General features: G+C 37.2%; 1 protein-coding gene across 1 annotated transcript; it reads left to right on the top strand.

Moving 5' to 3' along the window:
- Positions 1–549: 549 nt before the first annotated feature.
- On the top strand, positions 550–21,598 carry HACL1 (2-hydroxyacyl-CoA lyase 1). The gene is made up of 17 exons (XM_009888943.1): positions 550–624; positions 926–1,030; positions 6,291–6,331; positions 7,625–7,705; positions 10,374–10,446; positions 10,955–11,032; positions 12,009–12,103; positions 12,593–12,705; positions 14,378–14,513; positions 15,673–15,778; positions 17,175–17,258; positions 17,529–17,630; positions 18,536–18,690; positions 19,793–19,951; positions 20,250–20,357; positions 20,942–21,128; positions 21,566–21,598. Exons 1-17 carry the CDS (start codon positions 550–552, stop codon positions 21,596–21,598), a joined length of 1,731 nt encoding a protein of 576 aa, XP_009887245.1.
- Positions 21,599–22,772: the final 1,174 nt, after the last annotated feature.

Raw genomic sequence — 22,772 nt, 5'->3', positions numbered from 1 at the left:
GGGGCTGGAGGGAAGCGAGCGTGTGCGGCCGGACTCACCCTGGGCGCAGCTGCCGTCGTCCCGGGGGCGGGCACAGCGGGCGAGAAGGGCTGGCCCTGTCGCCCTGTGGGAAGGAGGGAGGTGCCGCCGCAGCAGCCCAGGGAGCGGGCCCGGGCCCGGCTCCGCCAGGTCCCTGTGCCGCCGTGGGCAGGCGTGAGGTAGCGACCCCTCTGCGGCTTCTCCCAGTCCTTCGCTTATTTTTTCCTTTTTACGAGCTTGTAGGTTCCCCGAGCTCGCCCGTTGCCTCTGTTACCGTCAGGCACTCTCAGCTGCTATATGCAGCTCTGCCTGTACAATTATCAAATATCTGTGCTGTCTCTAAACTTGAGACAGTGCCAAACTGACACCAGTCTTAACAAAAGACTTTCCGTTTGGTCTGCTAACATAAAAAGGTAGTTCAGTGGTAACAAAAGTAAGCATAGTCTTTTCATCTGTAAGTTTCTTGGGCATGGTACCATCCCAGTTGTTTTCTGTGGCGTTTTTTCTGTTAATTCTCTCTGAAAACGTGTAATGATAGGAGGAATTTTTGGAAGAGTCAAAGTTGATATACTGAAACAGGAAGATGATATAGCAGAGATATCCCAAGTACGAAGTGGTCAGTTAAAAAAGCTAAACGTACATTGACTGAGAAGTTGAGCTGAATGGTTGTGGAAGCACTGAATTTTGGAGGCCTTCAAGCAGTGGAACAACTACAGAGGACTGAGCTGTAAACACTGGCTGGCATTGTATACCTGCCCACAGTGGCCTGTGAACTTTAATGTGAATATATACGTTGTTATGATTTACTTTTAGACTGCCTGTATAGTTAGTATGACTGTGTTTCACATGTTTATTAAAACTATCTTTTGGAAACAATTCTGATTTCTGCTAACGCTTTTCTTTTTAGAATATTGAATACATGTTTGGTATTGTTGGTATTCCAGTCACTGAAATCGCGATTGCAGCCCAAGCAGTTGGAATAAAATATGTAGGAATGAGAAACGAACAAGCTGTAAGTATATCTCTGTAGTAGGACCAATTCTTTCTTTTAACTGTTTTACAACTGAATGAAATCTAATTTACCTTTTCTTACCAGGAAGAATGTGGTCTCTGCACGTTTTTTAAAGAACCTGTAGAGAGAAGTGTTTATTATCATTCTACAATAAGGGAGAGTATTGGTGGATTGCATTGGGTTTTCTTTTTCCCCTTCCATTTTTAAGTGCTCCTTCCTTTTCTTGTAAGGGATTTGCAACTTTTTTTTTCATTTTCAGATGCCGTTCTCCAATAAGGGAGAGAAGACAGGATGAAAATAGGGACAAAAAGAATTTGAACAAAGCATTGTACTGGAGAAAGAAAAAATGATCAATTTTTGTCTCCTTCAAGTAATACATTGTCAGATTTTATCTGCCACTTTTTGAGGAGGCTCATCCAGGTTTTTTCTTTTTCTGTAGCTTTCTGTAGAGTTTCCAAGATACTTCTCCCTCAAATTTTTCTAGCATCATTTTCTTTTGCTGATGTCCTCCCTTCCAAGTTAGGACAATATTATCATTCTGTCTCTAATGGGTAGTAGTTTATTCCTTTTTCAGAGCTTTCTTAACTACTTCTTTCCTTTTTGTTTAGAAGCATGTTTTCCTTAGGCGTTATTACCTACCTAAAAAAAGTAGATTTTTCCTTGTCTCTGTTCTGTTATTGCAGTGCCTAAAGAGGAAAGTTTTCCTGGTGATAAACTTGTCCTGACTATTTTCAATAATTGTAGTATCTTCTTTTCCTTACTGGGTTTTAAGAGCTCACCAAACAGCAAACCATAGAAAGTTACGTGCTTCTGAATGCTCAAAATTAAGCACGAACATACATTTAGTCTTAATTGTATATATTTCAGCTTCATGGTCTAGGTATCACAAATTAGATTCAAGGTCATTAGCGTTTTGGTGTTATGCCACTAGTTCTCGATTTGTTTGGTTTTCCCCAGTAGTACCTCTTTAAGCATTCACTAGTTTCTTAAGTGGTCTGAGGTTGAATACAGTAACTTCAGACTTATACCTCATTTTCAAGGAGTGCTACACAAGCTGACTCTATATTAGACTGCTAGCAAATGGACCATCAGCTTTCCATACTCAGAGTTGCTCTACCGCATTTGTCAATTTTCCATAGCTGATACCAACAAATAAATATTTTGTTTTATTATTACCTTATCAGGAGATTTTTCTCGTGTGGTTAACTTGTTTATGGATTCTGTCTCTCTATGAACACTATTAATTAGAATTTTACCATTTTTACGAGGAACTCCTATTAATATTTTGGACCTGCATGGTATTCAGGTGCCCATATTTTACAGCAGTGTTCTCTTTCCACCATGTAGTTCATAGCCTTTGTGCATTGTCCCAGATGTCACTAAAGTATTATAATAGTAGTTCTCCTAAATCAAGTGGTCAGGAGCTGTATCTTTTTGCTGTCTAAACCTTACATCCTTATGTTGGAATGTGAGAACTTAGAGAGGAACGCGTATCTCTACGGAAAATCTGTAACATGTGAGAGAGGCAAACATACAAATATGTTTAAAAGGTGTATTTGAGTCCTTTGAAGGACTGGGAATCCAACACAGTCTTTGCATGCCTGTAGGGCATTTAGCAAGTATTCTAGTTTTAGCTTTGGTTATTAACGTGATTAAAATTAATTTCCTCATGTGTCTGTAATTAACAGAGAAGATTGCTTTGCACTGCCAAATGAGATGCTGTCCTATTTTTCACTCTTTACTAAACCCTTTTCTGTTAGAGTGAAGACGACAGAAACTTTTGCTTAGGGGAATAACAATAACATGAAGACTTGTTTTAACATCAAAATGTCAGGGTTTCTCCTCTTTGGGGAGTGGAAAAGGATGAACAAAGATATCTCTTGTAGTGGCTTTTGTTTTGTTCTTTGTCCTCAGTGAAGATGTAGAGTAATTGCTTGGCAGAGAAGAGGGTAAAAGGTTATACATCGTATAGTCAAGATACGCTTACTATTTACACGTGTCATAGTTTTAATTGTCTAAGTTTATTAGCTGTGTAGGCTGTGGAGGGTGTGTATACAGCTGCTTCCTTTATTGGTGAAGGCAGCCATATATGATCTGAGAGAGATGGAAAACAAGGGTTTTTTTCCAGGGGTTGAGTTTCTGCCTCATTTCTGGGCCAGGTGTAGTAAAAGCCCATAAAACTGCAGAATAAACTGTTTGACTAGAAAGACCGGGTTAAAGCATGAAGTTAAAAGCTAAATAGTACTACCAATATCCATTAGCTAATCTCTTGCGGCCTGTAACGTGGCGTAAGTTTGCTAGAAGCAGTTTAACCCATGTCCCGTATGCCCCTTGAACGTTGAATAGTAGTGGTGCAACTCGATATGGGGGTGTGCTTTGTGTATCTGTCCCTGGGTAATTAGAGATTTCTGTGATTGTTTTTAAGGCTGATAACCCAGGTCAGTTTTAAACTTCAAACAAAAACCTTTACTAGATTGTTATTCATTAACAACACACATTGCTAATGTTTAGGTCTTAATTTTTCATAATCATGAACGCTACATATTCAAAGCAGTCTCTTCTTGGTAATATTAACTTAACTTAGTCATGAGTATATAATGTGCTGGAGCTGGTACAGCATAGTTAGCACGGATGGTGCTAGCTGTCAAGGGAATCGGACTCGAGAACCCTTCAATAAGGGCAGCTGGAACCAATGTGGACATCTTTTTTCTCCACCCCTTAGATTCAAGATCTCTTTTTATAAGATGTTTTGGACTCTGAACAGATTTTACCCCTTCGCCTCCATGCCTGGACTATGGCCCGTGCAGGTTACTTTCCCAGGCCAAGACAGGTGCCTTATCCTGTGGTGCATCTGTTAGTTGGGGTTTTTTTCCTCCCTTGCTTAGCCATGTCTGCTTTTCCTAAAGCAAAAGCAGTGTCTTACTTAAAAGTTATACTTTTTCAATCACCAGTAATTGGCTATCAGCAAGTTGCTTGTTAGTTTGGGACTGCTGCTTTAAACCTGTCTCCATATTTTCAAGGCCTGCACTTTGTTGTATGCCATAAGAAAAGACATCATGTTCCAAGCTTAGGCTCATACAGCAAGTTCTCGTAACAAGTTGATCACGAGCCCTGCAGGAACATTTAGCATTAGGTACGGTTAATGTAAGGGCTTCAAGCCTGCGCCTAGGCATGGCAATACTATTTTAACTGGGCTGCTGGGTACAAAAATGCTTAACTGTTGTTTACTAGCAATGTTGTATTAGTTTGCTTATGTTTTGAGTTGAAGACAGACTAATTTAGTTAAACCCTGCTTAATGTCCTTCTGCTTGGATGGGAGCAATAGGCCTCTGTTTTGGCTGCAGTTCAAACTGCAGGGTGGTTGCAAACTTTGAGTTCGGTGCCTGCATCTGGACCTCCTATGTTTCTTCCTAGCATTGATTGAGGGTTTGGTGGTCACTGGTATTTTATATACCTACATCCTTCTTGCCTGTCTGAGGAAAATAAGGATTGGTTTCAGCTGATGATCTGTGTTGTGACCGTAACAGATAATGTAAGTGCCATTGCTTATATTTTAGTGGTGGGGGTGCAAGGTTCATAAGTAAAATAGGTTTTCTTTCTTACTCTTCACACACACTCACACACACACACACAAATCTTTTAAGTATACCTTCAAAATTATTTACGATCCCCTCTACTCTAAATACAGATAGATTTAGTCATGTTGCTTCCTTGCAGAATGAAGCAGTAAGAGTTTTAATGGCAATGACTGTACATGAACCCAAATTCTATGTGCTGCTTTGTTTTGCCATTTAGTTCTAAAAAAATGATTGCCATGGAAACTCCACACCATGCTTTGAGCTCCATTAACAAGATTTTTAGTAACACCTACTCCAAATATTTCTAAACTTTTGCACACTGATGTGTCATCAAATTGTTATCTAATTCTTGAATATTAGTGACATTTTTCTTCTCCATGTCAGAGGCTTATGAAAAGTAGAAAGAGATTTTTCTTGTCAATGTACTTTTTTGTCAACAATTCCCTATGCTAATGCTGCAAAGAAAATAAGGGCAGCTTATTATTCCTCTGCTAAGCCCCACATTTTTCTCAAACAGTTCGTCTGTATCTGTAGGAGCATGAGGATATTAAAGACAGTTTCTCCTGTGTAAAAGCTTATAAGAAGTCTGTGTTTTCACTCATTTAAGCTGAAGTTGCTAACATGCTTTGTTACCTAGAATTATTCATAGGTTTGAGGAAAATGTTTAGCAGCTTTGTAAACATTTAGAAGGAGCTTTTGTGTTACTTAATCTTCTTACCACAATAGTAGTCAAATAAAACTAAGAAACAAAATCCCAACTCTATTTCAAAATGAAAGAGGCCGGCTATAAGGCCAGGAGCTTACTTTACTTTCTTTTTTTTTTTTTTTCAAAATGACTTTTTTCGATTAAGTGTTAGAACTTGCTGAATTCAGAGAATATGAGAGAGGGAGTTGGCAACATCACATGCGTGAATCCTTTGGAGTTCTCGGATCGCCCATAAGCTTCTGTTTCTACATGATCTCATATTGTCTTGTTACCAGGTGAACTTTATATCTGAATATTTAGTATTATTACAGGAATAGCATAAGAACATGCTCCATAATAATACTGCTGCTGTACTATGTTAACAGTTGTTGTAGGCATTGCTTTTGTGAAAATTATTCAAAATGCAGTTTTTCTTTGAAATGTCAAAGTACTTAAAGCTAAGTGTGGTACCAGAAACGGAATTAAAAGTACAGCAGCTCAGCTTGTAAAAGATCCTCTAATGAATCTCTCCAGAGTGTGATTTCAACCTTTTGCTTAATTTCTGAAAGATGAGTCATCCCAGTAACCACTGGATTTCTGTTCATTGCCTTTTTCCTGTAAATCCCTCTTGCATGTTAGTCTAGAAGGCAGAAGTTTCTTACGCGGTTCTGTTCATTTTGCTTCCTTGGTTATGGGGTTTTTCTTTTATGTTGTCCTTTTTTTGGTTTTTAAATCATAAATATTCCCAATGTAATATCCTGTAACAACAGAAGCCTGAAATGTGGACACAAATTTTCAGTTTTTTCACACACGCCTTCATGAACACACCTTATAATGGGGAGGGTGAAGAGGTGCTCCTGCTTATATTTAAGCTCTAACGATGAGGGCAAAATCTGTATCTGCTTATTTTCAGTGTTTTTGTTGAAAGTTTTGTACAAGATACCATGAAATGTATATATAATAATAACTATATTATTAACTCCAATATCTTCAACAGGCCTGTTATGCTGCATCTGCTGTTGGATATTTAACTGGCAGGTACGTTTTGTACTTATTAGTATTGATAATAATATAATATGAACTGTATCATACTCAACAGTTAGAAGCTAGAAGTGTTTTTCTGTTTTGGAGCTGAGTGTTTTTAGTGTATGCAGATGTAGGGCAGTTAAAATGGAACATTAATTTTAAAATAACTGTCAATAACAGTTATCAATATTTCTATTGCTATGATTCATGGCAGGAACAAGGAAGTGCTTAAGCTCATATAAGATTGTCCATCATATAACTTTTTTTATCTCTTTTAATTTTTGAAGTTAGTAGTTTAACACCATTGGTATGAGGGGCAGGAATCAGGCCACCGTTGTTTGTTGCAACTTGGTGGACTATACCTTAGTCCACCTTAATCTATACCTTAATCTCATCGTCTGGGTGTATTATTCAACAAATACCCTATCAATACAGAGACTGATCATATGCCTTCCAGTCTCCCCTGTGCTGCTTCAGGCACAAAATACTGGCTTTTCCTCTTTAATACTGCATTTTGCTCTTAATGGGAAGCGTTCTGTGGCCTGTGACTTGTGAGATGTGCTTCTTGAGTATCCTATGGATCCTTTTCTAAAGTAAACATCTGGTGTCTGCTTGCTCACAATGGCAGACCTGATGATGCAGGTGATCGTTCCTTATTCTGTCTGCAAGCATGACACCTGTGTTGTACAGTTTTGTAGTTTTTCTTCCTTTGAACAATCCTCTGGGTAGTAAACTGATTTTTTTTTTTTTTTCCTGATATGTAAAGAGTCTGTAAAGCTACTAAAGAATGCTCAGAAGTTAAGAATTGTCATTTTTGTCTCATCACCTGGAATACAGGTGATAATAAAAAATAAATAATAAAATTTTTCTTGAATCAGATGCACTTCTTCCTTTGTGAGCTTTCTTCATTGATATCTAGTGCTAAAGTGGAGTTGAGAAAACTGCAAACATAAGTGCCTTATCAAATTCCATATAAATGCTAGATGATGGAGTAAATGCAATAAAAGAAGTAAGGAGCTGTGTTATGATGAGCCTGCCTATGTTGCAGACCTCTGTGTAGGTGGCACTTTACAACGGTTCACTTATTTTTTCAATTGGGTTGATACTGCTAAATGATTTCTGATTCCCATATCTCTCTTTAGTCCTTCATACAAAGCCCTTGCCATTCATGCATTTTGATCACGAGTAAAGCTTTAGCAAGATGCTGAAATAAAAAATATTAATTTTTGTTGGTGATTAATTCGGTGTTCCCTGTGCTCACTTTCCTTTTCTTTCTATCTCCTTTTTTTGTTTGTTTTTCTCTAGACCTGGAGTGTGTCTTGTAGTGTCCGGTCCAGGTTTTTTACATGCTCTTGGTGGGATGGCAAATGCAACTGTGAACTGCTGGTAATTTAATTACATTTTCCCTCTAAAATTCTAACGATTGTTTGCTGTTATTTGTTGCCGATGTTGAGCTCTGCAGTATTTAGTATAGGATTTTTTTCTTTCTTGTGGGTAATGAGAAGGGAATTCTTCATTTATCAACCCTAAAAGTAATTTAGTTGCATTTGTTGTGTTCTCATGGATACAGTTCTCCTTTTTGTCCTATGCATGTATTGGAAAATCTATTAGTATACCTGATTGTATGGATACATTTGAAAATGAAGTCGATATTCAGCCTGTAATGCTTTATTGATTGCAGAGAGTCTTAGAGGGTTTTTCTAAATTTAGATCCGCATTACCTTTGAATTACTGTATTTCATATGTGAACAGACTGACAACTGCATTGTTAAAATCCATATTTGCTCCCCACACAGACATTTAGAGCAGTAATTAAGTATTGAATTAAATGATGTACAGAGCGATAGCATTTACACCCACAGGCCTTCACTGAGACATGGCAACTTTAGCTGGTCTGCCACTGAAAGCTGTTCAGAAAGCTGTATGAGGTATTTTGGGTAGATGTTCTGGTAATACTAAGCACACGTGATCTGGAGCATTGGATTAGCAGTGGCTGATAGACAAGGGAAGGTTGATAATGGGAACGCTAACAAATAAGTCTCTGACACTTTGAAAAAAGACCTAGCATTCAAATTATTTTTTAAAAACTGAGTTATTGACTGAAGTTTTGCTGTCCCTATGTGACTTTAGATTAAAAAAAAAATCATATGAAAACCTTGCTTTTGAACAGTCATGGATTTGGTTATAAGAAAGAAGCATTCATGGCACTTGCTTATGGATTTGCAGGAGGTGTTTCTATTTTCTCACAAACTGAGTTTTGTCTGAGATAAGCTCTGTTTACCTGACTTGATCTTGCATAAACCTGTACTCTTGGCAAAAGGTGAAGGGAATGGCTTACCTAGTTTGGCAAAATATATGAGAATATAGTAAGAAGACTGGTTTTCACTGACCAAACCACAGTGCTTGGCCAGTGCTTTTTTTCCATTGGTCACATCAGACTTGCCTTTTGCCTGCCATGTGCTGAAAGGAGAGAAGGAACCATTCAGAAACCCTAAATTTAGCCTAATGAAACTGATTTTCCTTGGCTCCTTCATTAGCAGGCACCTCCATTGAGTGTTTGAGAATCCCAGACATGCTTTTGCATTTCCTTTGTCTGGCATTACCATTGTAAGAAAGGCTGCTATGGTTTGGAGAGGAAGAGTAGGGTTTTCTGTGTTGAGTTAACTGATCAGCTTTCTGGCCCGTTTCACTAGACAGCAACATGAATACTTGGGCAAGCACTACGGAGGAGTGTTGCAAGGGAAGAGCAGGAGTAGCCCAAGCAAAGGAAAGGAGAGGAAAATACAATACACATTGAGTGGTTTGGTTACACCCATCTAACGCAGTCTGCCGCAAAAAGGGAAATAGGCACGTATCATCTCCGCACCTTTCTCCTGGCGATTTACTCCTGCTTCTTGCCCTCTGCAGCTCTGGCACTTGTCTGCCCCAACAACCACATTCAGTTCATTATTCTGTCAGAAAGCCAACCCAGCAAAAATTTTATGGATGATAAAATCTAGCATTATGCATTGAGCACGCTGTAAATGTTTCTGCTTAACACCTTGTATGGATAAATGCAGTCTAAAAAAAGACGGTATCTGAAGAGAAATTGTTCAGGAAAATAAGCCTAGAAAGCTATTGACCCAATACTTCAATTTAGAGTGGATGAATGAGCAGATTAATAAGACAGCTTTCTCTTAAGTCAGCATTTAACATTTTAAGGTTTTGAGTTTGACCTAGAAACTGAATAAAAGGCCAGTTTTCATTCACTGTAGGACAATAATTTATTGTATTTTGTGGAAATTATAAAAAAAAAAAATGTGTTCCTGTGGAATGTATAACCCATATTGTAAAGTAATGCTGCCTTTCTCACATAGCTATGAACTAATTTAAGAGCAGGATCACTTGTAGGCATGTTAAATTTTTGTTCATCTCTTTGGTCTTTGTTTTTCGTGGGTTTGTTTTGCTGTTTTGTTGTGTTTTTTAGTAAAAACTGAATGCAGGAAGAAACGAAAAAGTGCTGTCAGCTATTCAGCTAATTTCTGCTGTGTTCCAAATTGTATATGAAGAAAATCTAATCTTTCTGAAAAGATTGTTTCTTACTGTGTTTCTTAGTTCTAGTGTTTGTGCATGTTACAATGCTTCTTATGAACAAATATCTTAATACTTTTTAGATCAATACTTTTTAGCTTTTTAGATTAGCTGTTGTCATTCCTCTCAAACCATCTTGTCACCAAAGTTATCAAACTTTAATGAAAATTACTAGCAATATGACTTGGGTTTAGAATTTTTGGGCAAGATGTGAATCAGTCAATAAGATGAGACTGTCCTAAAACTAGTGACCCAAAAGGTGCCAGGAAGTCTGTCGGCTGACATGCTGGTATTTAGAATCCACTCCTGTATAGTGCTGGTAACTTTCTGTTCCTGTTGAGATCTGTGAATGCGAAAGGTGCACAATATCCCAAGAGCAGTCGGATTTGACCATCAGGACATTTTACAGATGTGATAGCAGTTATAAAATATATGTGTATACTTAAGATTGTGGGTTTTGTTGTTTTTTTGTATGCTTTTGTAGGCCTTTGATTGTTATTGGAGGCTCTTCAGACAGAAATCAGGAAACCATGGGAGCGTTCCAAGAGTTCCCACAGGTACGCAGACATACAACTTTGTACAAAAAGATTAGAGTTAAGTAGTTGGTGTTGTTTCTTCATTAGTGTAAGAATAACAATCCCAAACACTGACATTTCCGAACAGATCTTATAATGCTGTCGTTTTGCTCCATCTACTGGTTTAATATTGACACTGCATAAATACAGTAGATTGTTTGGATTGTCTTTGTCTACAGTCGTGTTAGAATTCATGCTCTGTTTTAGGTTCTCAGCTGGTATAACTGCCTTTGTCTGTCTGTTCTGAGATGGAAGAAAGCAAAATTAACTTTCCAAGAAAAGAAGCAGCACCGCTTTCTGGAAAAAATGCCTAAGTGCTCGGTGGAACGAGTATGGCTCTGACAGTTTTCACCAACTGCATTTTTGTGTGGGAGTTTTCAATTTGTTGCTTTCTCTTTGGCTATTTTTCCATTTTATACATGTTGAAATGAGATGGAAATGAGCAAATGGCTTTGATAAATAAATATAACAGTTATATGCTTTTATTCAGGTTGAAGCTGGTAGGCTGTACAACAAACTAACTGTCCGCCCAAGCAGCCTAGAAGTTATTCCTGCGGTTATTGAAAAGGTATGAAAAAATACTAAATTAGCAATAGAACATTGAGTAACTGTCTCCTACTGTATAAGCTTTGAGGGTTTATTTTTTGTGTAGCTGTTACTGTAAATAGTTTGTTCCTGCAGATGGCAGGCAATGGATGATTGAGTAAATTAACAACCAGGGAGGTTTTTCCTATGAACTGTGCCATGGAACAGATTAGAAATAAATTCTGGTCCAATCTGATACCTAGTGATCTCTGTAGCCTTTTTTGTTAGCTTCAGTCAGAGCTGGAAATATTTTTACGAAAGAAATGTCTTTAGGGAGAGGTGCAGGAACTAGAAATGCAATACTATGAACTTCAGCTCTTTTACCACTCATATTATGTGAAGATTTGGAGGGGTGAGGGTGGTTGGTTTGTTGGTTGGTTGTTGGTTTGATGAGTGTTTTGAGAGAAAGAGAGAAAACACATCCTTATCTCAACGCTTGAGAAAGGGTTACAAAAGTCTCTTCCTCCTGCTGTAGCAATGCTTTAGCCATGTTAGAGTAAATTCTGCATACGATTATACTGTTTCCAGAAGTGCAAATTCGGCAGAGCATCTGCCTGTAATAGAATTGCAATCAAAAGTAATAGAAAATGGAGACATTTGTCGTCTTGGTTTTCCTGTTTGTGCTACTTTAAATAGAATTCTGTATGAAAGTTTAGTATTTCCAAATACAATAGCTGATAATGCAGTTATCTCATTGTAAATTAAACAAAGAATTTATAGTCCAATACTGTGCGTCTACTGAAAGACTTCAGATAGTATACAGTGGAAAATGTAAATAGCTATCAAAACTTGAATTTATTGATATAAATCAATCCATGGGAGCTTGCCCTGTGGTGGTTCAGCAATATGAAACAGCATGTTCCTTCTCTGTCTGCTGAAGGGCTTTTTTGGTTTTTACATAAAAAGTTTTTTAAAATCCTTTCAAAAAGTGTTTAAAACTGTGTTTATCTGTTTTCTAGGCTGTAAGAACCAGCATATATGGTCGTCCGGGTTCCTGCTATATTGACATACCTGGGGATTTTGTGAATCTTCAGGTGAATAAGAGCTCTGTCAAGTGCGTAAAGATTATATTACTTGTTTTTCAGGTCACTGAATAAAAGAAATTTTAGTTTTAAGTTACTTTTGTATTTTCTTTTCTCAAACCAGTACAAACAAGATGATAAACAAGAACAAGAGATTAAATAATTTGCCACAAAGCTGAAATGGTACTAAAAATCCAACCTTTAAGTGTAACACTGCATCATAACATGTCATACAGATTATAGTTTGTAATGAAATCTGCAAAAAGGAATGAATTAATATAATGGTAGTACAATGATGCCACATTGTAAATCTCTGGAACAACGCTACCTATAAGATTAAAGAAATGTGCAAGAAAAACTTCAAAGCCTGTTTTAAAAAAATGTATACTCTTCTGATAAATGCACTGAGTAACAGGGAGTGCAGCAACTGCAGTTTTATGCTAAACAATAGGTTTTATCTTTCAACATTTCTTGTTTTGATTTTCTTTTTAAGAGCCTCTTTTGTTTTGCTTGACTTCCAGGTATGTGGAATGCTGCCTGCCGCCTCCTGTTAGTACGGCTGAACACTCTGCTGTATCCGAAGCAGCATCTGTGATTGCTTGTTCCAAGCAGCCTCTGCTAATCATTGGCAAAGGTAGCATGTTTTGAGCTGTACAAGTTTGGGACAAGAACAATGACCAAAGTGATTTCTTTTCCCCATAAGTATTAACATCTCTCTTTTATTAATACAAAAAAAAACAAAAAACCCCAAAACCAACCAACCAGAAAAACCCCAAACAAACTACTTAAAATTTGATATTAAAATCTACTGTGTTTTTAGAATATCTTTATTCTGTTGTGTAACTGTTGTCCCTTTCATCTAGGTTAAGAGGAGAGTCAATTGATAAAATACAGGTTTAAGTAGAAAAAAAACAGATAACCACTGTCTTAAGCATAGAGCCAATACCAAAATTCACTGTCAAAATTCCAAACGGATTCTGTCAGAACACAAATTATATTCTCTCTGTCAGAACACAAATTATATTCTCTCTGTGATGCTCTGGCATATATAGCAAGAATCAGAGTAACCAAAGATCATTTTTCTGTATGGACTTACTGAAAGTGCCTGCCTACCTGTGTGAGGGCATGAAGCCACATGGCAGGTGTTGCTGTTATTGCTGTTTTACAGACTTTCCATTGTACTCTGCCAGTGTATTTCATTCCTGAAATAGAGGTGTCCCTAAAGATAGAGGATAATTATTCTCTGTGCTGGGTCACTTATTTTGTCCCTCTTTGCGGAATGTCAGTCACTGCAGTGTCACTTCTGTTGCTAGAAGGTCTGCTAGAAACAGAATTTGAAAAAATCAACTTGTTTCACCCAAACTGTTTTCCTGCAGACTGGGGAACAATCTGTCTTCGAGAGAAGTTCTATCTCTAACCAGTGAGTGAAATGATTGAGATGAGATGGACCTTATAATTGATTAGGTAGTGAAATAGTAGACAGAAAGTAGATCAGGAGAGGTTTTTTACCCTCTCTCTGGCTTGATACACATGAGCAAAAGGCTGTTCTTTGAATGTGAAAAGGTAGAAGATTCAAATATGTAGATATGGGTTTTGTTGGTGCCAACAATTGAGAAATATTGTGTTTTCTTCAAATCTACTGAACGAATGTATCTGGACTTCCTGCTATATGCTGTTGTTAGCAGAAGTTTTGGAAGAAACATAGAAGTTTATTCTTCAGGATTTAAGACTCATGGGCTTAAGTCATTGTACAGGGACCAGTCAGTTACTCTAGATTGCCTGGGCAACTTTGATTCAGCAGGCTTGTGCTGAAGGTACATATCTTCACAAGGTCCTCCTTGAGCTTCTCTTTTTTTCATTAAAAACCTGTTTGGGCAGATTGTTATGGAGCATGTAATACAATGGCATGCAAGGGGCAAGCAAAAAATGACATGACTCAGCACTAAGGTTATATCCTGTTTCTGCTGCAGAAGTCTCTGCCCCATAATACAGAACTTCACCCGCCCAAAATTGTCATTTTAGATAAACAGAATCTCATATTTTTCCCTGCCCTGCTTCACAGAAATAGCTAAATAGTTCAGTTGAGGTCTTAAAAAGACCCTTTTGTCAAAAATATGGGAAATTTGGACCCAAATACCTGTAGTTTGGCATTTTATGTTTTGAGTTCTCCAGAATGGGAAAATAACAGGCAGGTTTTGTAATGAGAAATAGTACTCTTTCTTACACTGATGTAATCAGGTTAATTGAAATTCAAGTGAATACAGTAGGTTTCTGTAGTATTAAGCAGTCTCTTTCATTTCATTTAGGTGCTGCTTATTCACATGCTGAAAACAACATCAGAAATTTGGTGGACCTTTGTGGACTGCCTTTTTTGCCTACACCAATGGCAAAAGGAGTAGTTCCTGATAACCATCCAAATTGCGTAGCCGCAGCAAGATCAACGTAAATATAAAGAAGGCTTCTAATCCTACCATCTGAGAAACAACTAGGAATTGTGGTGGTCTACAGATGTCAGGGAAGACAAAATGCATGCAACAAAAAAATTTCAACAATATTTTGCACCTCACTTTAGAGCACTGAAGATCTTGCTTGGAAAGAGACAACAGATTTAGGTGGATCACTTTTGACAATGCTTAGAATGCTGGCCAGGAAGATTCTTTATCTGAGAGCTAATAATCTCTCAGATTATCTGTGAAACCTATGGCAAGAAGATTTGTCAGTGTTGTTAGTATATATTTGATAACCTAAAGTGAAATTGGTAAACAGTTTATGTTAAGCATTTAACTTAGTGCACTAGGCAAACTACTAGCTTTTTATTTTAACATCATAAACAGAAGCTTGAGATGCACACATTGCAGCTGAAGTTTTGGTATCTGCTGTCTCTGCATGGTGTTTGCAATATACTGTCACTAAATTGCAGTTTGTTTAAAAAGAAAAATAAGGTATTTCAAACTACACTGAAGGACTATGCGTTAGGTAACTTGTAAGAGCTCTTTTTGGCTTTTGGGAAGATGAAGGTGAATGAAATATTTAAGAACTATAGTAGGTGTGAATATGAACGGAGTCAGCTTGCAGATGGAGCATTTATATATGTTGAGATTAAAATATTGTCCATTGTTGAGCATCTTAGCTTTATCACTGTTAAGCATGCTGTTAAGAAAAATGGAGAATAAAAGAATATATCAAATATTTTCTACCCATCTGAAAGGTAAATTAACAGGAGTCTAAACTGAGAGATCCATAACAATCTTAATATTGGCACTCACTGTCGCCATTAGCGCAGTAGTGAGTCTTTTGCTTTAACCTCAGCATCATTATAGCATCTTGTTAGTCTCCTAGTGTAACGATTCCTTTCCCAAACAGAGTGTATTAGGTAAACAGTAATTAATTTTCTTCTTGAGTTCCTAAACTCACGAGTGGCTTGACGATTGGCTGTGTAAAAGGATACAGGGTTTTGAGGCTAAGCAAGCAGCTTAGAGGAAGGAAAGGTTATATGTGTATTCTGGGGTTTGCTGTGGTGGTTAAGATTACTTCTGATTTTGAAAACACTATTAAATTTAATAATTCTTCCTTATCTGGTTCTCTTATTTCCCTTTATTAGGGCATTACAGCATGCTGATGTTATCATCTTGCTTGGTGCAAGGTTGAATTGGATTTTGCATTTTGGTCTTCCACCAAGGTTTCGACATGATGTAAAGGTTATTCAGGTAAGCAGGAAATTGATTATCACTTGAAGGAAGTCCTCTGTGTTCTAGCATTGCTTGGAGCAATTACTGTAAATTATTTCAGTAGTGTACTTTATGTGGCAAATACTGCTCTATGGACAGTGCTGTACAGTGCATGTAGTTGTAGTTCTGCAGAAATAGTTCTGATACCTTTAACTTTTTGGGGTGGTTTTTTACCTCCTTATTTTTTCTTAAAAATGGTTACAGCATTGTTCCAGCTATCAGGGACTTGGTGCTGCTGTAATGAAGAAGGCAGACACTTCTACGTAGTTGGCTTAATACAGGATTAGCCTCATGATACTTGTGTGATCTTTGGAGCACTGGAATTTCCATGATTGAAAGCAAATTGTCTTGACACTGTGAAACCTTTCATACTGTTGGACTGCTTTCTCAGCTGGATTTTTTTGAAACAGAATTGCTTTCAGATCCAGTCAGTCATTGTAAGAGCTCAGTCACTCAGAAATGTTAATAGGAAAAGAGGAAGAGAGGCTATTTAACTAATTAATGTATTTAGCAATGTGCCAGTTCTTAGGAAGACAAGTTGTTCAACTGTCCTTAAAATCTCCTCCCTTAGAATCCATGATCGAAGAGTAGTAGCTGATTCAGTGTGCTGACTGGCCTGCTTTCAGTAATCTGGAACGTAATCTCAGCTTCCAAACTTTGCATCTTTTCCAGAGAATAACATAAATTTTTAAGTCAGAATTCCTTTTGACGTATGAAATAATACATCTTTTATGTTTCCCTTATCTAAAGAATGTAAAGAAAAATAATTTTTTGTCTCACTTAAAGTAATTTTTTTCACTGTCAAGGGTTAGTATTAAAATGCTAATTCAGTTCATAATCTTTGTGACCTGGTCATAAATGGGTATTCCATGTAACCTTAGAGGTCTCATACATCACTGATAAAGAAAGTGGGGAAGTTTCTTCATTGGTCGCTATTTGCTTTTCAGTTTCTTCATAGTAGCCAAATTCTTACTGCCAAGTAACATACATAAACTTTTTTTCAGTAAGGAAAGTACTGATTTGTGTAGATTTTTCAGGCTATACCTAAGCCTAGATTTTTAGTTCTCATATAATTATCATTAATATCGCCACCGCCTTCTCCTTAATGTTCTAGTGAAGTTCTATGCTGTCTGTAAGAGCTTGAAAGAAGCAAGCAGTAAATTTTAAGGATATATACCTTTATTTATATGGGTATGTACCATAGGATTTTACTTTGAATAAAGCATTTCCTGATGTCATTTCAATGCAAGAAGAAGTTATTTGTAAAGACAGAACAAGGTACGAAGACATTGTTAGATAGTGTTCCTCACTTGAACTAAAAAAGATTCTCTTTAATATCTTTGAGTTAACGGTGGTCTGTCTTTTTGAAATATAGATCGATATTTGTGCAGAAGAGCTGGGGAATAATGTGAGGCCAGCTGCAATTTTATTAGGTGACATAAACACCGTGACTAAGCAGGTAATATAATGTCAGATGTCCTTTTGTTTTGACCTTAATTTCCTCTGTTAAGTAAGTTACCAGTTTAAAAAAACTGTTCCAGGAAAACAATTTTTCAGGCAACATATTCATGCTGTGCATCCAGTCTATTCCCAAATTAAATGTTAAAGATTCTGATTAGAGTTACTGTGATTGTGCTGGGATCTTTTTTGATAACATTATTCTTGATGCTCGTGATATTTTTTTTAATATGTTGAAAGAAATCTCTGCAACATTTCAATGTTGTTCCAGCTCTTAGAAGAATTCAGCAAAAGACCATGGAAATATCCTTCTAATTCAGAGTGGTGGAAGAAGCTAAGAGAGAAAATAATGAACAATGAGGAAAGATCAAAGGTAGTGTTATATTAAAGAAAAGAGGAGGTTTCTTGCCTTAACAGGTACTGATGCATAGTCAGTTTTGTCACTGGTCTATAACTAAGCTCCTCAAACTTCTAACAGTCATGTCACTCAGACTTTGAAAATTTATACCGTTCTGGTACAGGCTCGCTCTTGTCAGGCTTATGAACTGTAAGTTAAATATTCTAAGTTTTGTATAAATTCAAACTGCGTGTATAAATTCAAACTGCGTTGGGATTGGGTTTTTGAAGCTAGTAGTAAACGACCACAGCCAGAGCTGCTGTATTATGGGCAGTGACTTCTAAGCAATAGGCAGGTACTCCAAGTACTCCCAAGTGGAGGCTGGCTTATGTGAAGCTACATTCTTAGTTTACTTCTGTGATTGTGCTGTTTAGCAGTGCTAGTGGAAGTAAAATCTTACCTTAAAAGCAAGTAGCTATTAAGGCCAAAAGGCTGCAGATGCTTGGCATATGCCTAACCTTCTGCAACTCATATTCTGCAAGTTCAGATGCATGTTTCCAAGACTGGGATCTAAAATAAGTTCATTCTAGCAGATCATTCTTTTGAACTGCCTCCCAGGACATAAATGACAGCTCACTTAGGGTTGTCAATAGTCAAACCAATGCACAGAAAAATTTCACGTGCCGCTCAGGTTAAACATGAGTTTTAATAGCTTCCTGTTAATGGTAAGCCATCCAAGACTTGCTAAGCTGAGTGAGCATCTGATAAATATGTTGTATCACCAGGATCAGATTCAGAAGGAATGACCTTGATGTAGCGCATGGAAGACCAAGTGCTCCAGCCTTACCTAGCAGACTGTATTTTTATTTCCATCGTGTCTCAGTTTTGCACCTTATTACAAATTCTATGCATAGGAATTACTAATATCTCTTATTTTTAAGGGATTAGCATTACAGAAATCCCTGCCTATGAACTATTACACAGTCTTTCATCACATCAGAGAACTGATACCCAAGGACTGCATCTTAGTAAGTGAGGGGGCAAACACCATGGACATTGGACGAACTATGCTTCCAAATCTCTATCCCCGTCAAAGGTGTGGTATTTTCTTTGTTGTGCTGACTCAACAGGCTAGATCTATGCATACATTCTCATGTTGAAAAGAATTCATACAAAGAGTTTTTCTTTGAAATACACTTAAAAACGGGGAAAACTTACGAAGAATCAACTCATTTTGAAAATTGGATTATATATTGGGCAAGCTTTCATGTAAACCTGCATGCCTAAAATGTAGGCATTCAAATTTGAAAGTGTTCCCTTTAATCATTATGTGTAGTCTAGTTTTAATGTAAGTAGGAATTAAGTGCTATTTCTTGAATAAGGGGAAAAAGTGAGATCTGTCTGGTGAGGTGAAACTTCTGATCTGACTGAAGCTTGTGCCTTATTGTGAAAGTATCACTGAAGTCCTAAATGAACCTAAATACTTCTTTGTAAACAAAAAACAACCAACCAACCAAAAAAAAACCCTACTCCCAGTAAAGCTGGGGCAAGAGTTTGCATTTTTTCCCCCCTTATTTAAAATAAGGGCACAATAATGTTAATGGTTGTCTTTTCAGATTGTGTTGCACGTATCTGAAAGCAGATTTAAAAGTTAACCCTAGAATAATCTAGTTCTTTATGTACTTTTGTATCCATTATGTGCTTCTGGCTGAAATGATGTAACTTAATTACAGCTTTCAATTTAATTTCAAAAGTTGAACAGAAGACTAAAATTTGAACAGCAAGTATTTAACCGATGGCTTTCAGACTTCTAGTTATATTTTCAAGGAATTAAATGTAGAAAGATTTCATGTAGTCTGCCTATCTGTACGGTAATTGAATGTTTTTGAAATATTGTTACTAGGCAAGCTAAAAGCATACAAGAATAGTTCTTTATTGTGGTACAACTAGTGTATAAGAGTTCTTAATTTTAATTAGAGTTGCAGTATGTTAATATCACTTAAAACTTCTGCAGTCTTATCAAATGTTTGACTAAATGTAATAATCTATACATTTGGTATCTCTTTATACCAATTGTTTATGAAGTAAAGTTTCAATCATATATGGCAAATTATTAAAAGTAAAGATAAGTCACCATGGATTAACTTAAGAGTTTGTGTAGAAATAAAGGGGTAGTAATTCTGTATTCTCCCCATTAGGCTTGATGCAGGTACTTTTGGAACGATGGGAGTTGGACTGGGTTTTGCTATAGCAGCTGCAATGGTAGCTAAAGACCAAACACCTGGAAAGCGAGTCATCTGCATAGAGGGAGATAGTGCTTTCGGATTTTCTGGGATGGAGGTGGAGACTATTTGCAGGTAACTGTTTTTTGCTCGAGAAGATCCTCATCCTATATTGCTGTAGAAGGCCAAGGATGCTGCTGTTAGATGGGGTACTCTTAAAAGCACATGAAAACAAGCCAAAAAATATACATGGTCGTTTTTATGCTGTTGTGACATAATGTGTTACCAGTGATGAGCAGATCATGTTTTGGGTGGAAGTGATTCATTTATTTATTTATTTAATTTATTATCCTTTTAAGGAAAAGTGACACTTTTAACACCTTACAGAAAGGCACGAGTATTTCAGAATTCTTCCTAATGCATCTTTTTGTAGATACAACTTGCCAATCCTGGTTATCGTGGTAAACAACAATGGGATTTACACTGGTTTGGATGCAGACACCTGGAAGGAGATGTTAAAGTTTGGAGATCCTGCTACGTGGTGAGCAGCTTCAAAATATGTCCTGTTAATTAAGGAAGAAGTAACCAAAACTTTTAATGTTTTGTGATCCAGATTGAGATTTTACATAAAGTGAACTTAGTCCTAGGCTAAGTTTGTCTAAGTAGGAACCAGTTACCAAAAGCAAGCAATCAACCTAATTCCTGACTATTGTTTACACAACAGTGTAGCAGAGAGATGACTGTCTATTGGTTGTCTCGGTTTCCTCCAGCAGTTCAGGCCAGAGTACAGAGTTCATAGTGGCATAACCTCCAAAATCATCATAATCTCTAAAATTACCCGTGTTTTGAGTTTACACTGGGATTCTGCTTCTGGAACTGAGATCTCCATACCAAGAGAACTGGGCTAGATCTTTGCTCAGGAATGTCTTCAGAAGATGAAAATGAGTATGCTACCTTAAAGCACAGCTTAAGTGGTATAGGAAACATAGCTCTTACAGCCCAGAAGAATTCATCAGGCCAGCATTATAATGAGCTTACACGTTAAAATCAGTGCTGAAGTAATTAAATTGGTCAGTCTGGCAATTCTTCCCTGACAGTAATCAGAGTCTTTCCATTTCGTTACAGTGTACCTCCTGTTTCTCTCCTGCCAAATTCACACTATGAGGAAATTATGTCTGCCTTTGGAGGTAAAGGATACTTTGTTAAAACGCCAGAAGAATTGCAAAATGCTCTGAAAGCAAGCATCACTGACAAGCAAACACCTTCTCTTATAAATGTAATGATTGATCCACAGTCTGACAGAAAGAAACAGGTATGTATCTGTTTTCTTTTTCTGTAAGCTTCATGTGGGCAAGCCTCTGAAATCCTCAGGAAGTATCACTTGAACTGCAGAGAAGGCAGAATGACTGTCTTCAGATTTGGGAGATAGTAGAATGGGTGCAATCTGCTTTCCTTGGTTTTTTTGGTTTGTTTTTATTTTTTTCCTTTGACTATTATTTGGTTTTTTTTGTTTTTTTATTTTTTTCCTTTGACTATTACTAATGCATACTGTCTTTAATTAATGTTTCCAGAACTTGTGTGTGTTCTTTTCCATTCCCAACAAAAAGAGATGGAATGTTTTTGAGCAGTATTTATTTCCTGTGGATTCCATCTGGTAGTTAATATGTATTTGTGTCCTGTTCCTCTTACCGTTTGTCCATTCTGATATGTTTTTTATTCTGGGTTTTGTTTTGGTTTTTTCGCTTCCAGGAATTCCCCTGGCTGACACGTTCCAACCTGTAGTGGAAGATGAAGATAATGGGAGTGCGTTAAGGAAAACCACATTGTTTTCCAGAAGTGGAACTGGTACAACTGTCTTACATAAGCAGTGAAATAAAATGGGATTTTACAACTGCTATTAGAGGAATCTTTAAATGTTGAAATTAAGTAATTGTAAAATGAACAAGACACATATGAATGTATACCAGGCCTTCTAGCAGATTGTACAGAAACACTGATGATAAATTTACATACTTTTTCTTTTACTCAGTTATACCCATCAAGATTTGTGAATTAAAATCTTGGACGTTCTAGATAAAGGGAGTAAGCTCGAGGGTTTTATACTGACAGAAACATGGAAGTCTTTGGTAGTCTGCAGTTACAGTAACTTCATTTTTAACTGAACACCAGCATGCTACTTGTTAGAGACTTTGTCCTATAAGGACCAAAACAAAGCATCTTGTTGGGGAAGAGTGCAGGTTGGCCTTATTATGTATCGAAACCCATTGGGTTGTTAGTCACTTCCTAATTTTACAGGTTGCTTTTTCAGCTTCTACTGCAGGCAAAAGTCGTGTATTAAACATGCCGACTTACCCAAGGGCTGAGTTTCTGTCTGTTGTATTTGTTTTAGTTAACTGGGACTTATGGTGATCGCAGGATAAAAAACATCTTAGATTTTTGTTTGAAGCTTTGCTCTTTGCCAAGGCAATATCCCTATAGGCTGAAAACAGGACTGGATCTATTAGTGAGATTTCCAGGATTAATAAATCATAAATCTTTCTAATCAGAAGCATTTAAAAAAATCACCTCCACCACCAACAAAAGAACAAAAAGAAGACCAAAAGCAAAAAAACCCAACAACCTCACCAGAACAAACAAACAAAAGTTTTAGGCTGGAGCTTAATGTCACATCACAAAGCAACCACCGGCGTTCGTGCTGTAGCTGGCTAATTGTGCAACAAAGGTTCTTCATCCAATGTACTTACTGTATAGAAACTGAGTGCCCAGCTCACACTGACTGCGATGCAGAGCTAACATTTGAAGCAGGTAATTGGCCTACCTCTGCGGTTCTTTCTGCTGTTTTCATCAGTTGCTGCATCTGACAGTCTGACTTAGAGCTCAGACTTTAAAAGTGCTTTATGCTTCTACTGTGGCCTACAGTAACTACTATGTGGTACTGTTTATGTCTGTTCTTATA

Source organism: Charadrius vociferus, unplaced genomic scaffold, assembly GCF_000708025.1.
Source record: "Charadrius vociferus isolate BGI_N301 unplaced genomic scaffold, ASM70802v2 scaffold217, whole genome shotgun sequence".
NCBI classification, from domain to species: Eukaryota; Metazoa; Chordata; class Aves; order Charadriiformes; family Charadriidae; genus Charadrius; species Charadrius vociferus.
This window is presented reverse-complemented; position numbering and strand designations above follow the sequence as displayed.

What these genes read in the sequence shown, in the direction of transcription:
- HACL1 (XM_009888943.1), top strand. Translation starts at nt 550, where the DNA reads ATGATAGGAGGAATTTTTGGAAGAGTCAAAGTTGATATACTGAAACAG. An exon ending in GTTGGATATTTAACTGGCAG is followed by an intron (nt 6,332 to 7,624) that starts GTACGTTTTGTA and finishes GTTTTTCTCTAG; the next exon opens with ACCTGGAGTGTGTCTTGTAG. An exon ending in GTGAATAAGAGCTCTGTCAA is followed by an intron (nt 12,104 to 12,592) that starts GTGCGTAAAGAT and finishes CTTGACTTCCAG; the next exon opens with GTATGTGGAATGCTGCCTGC.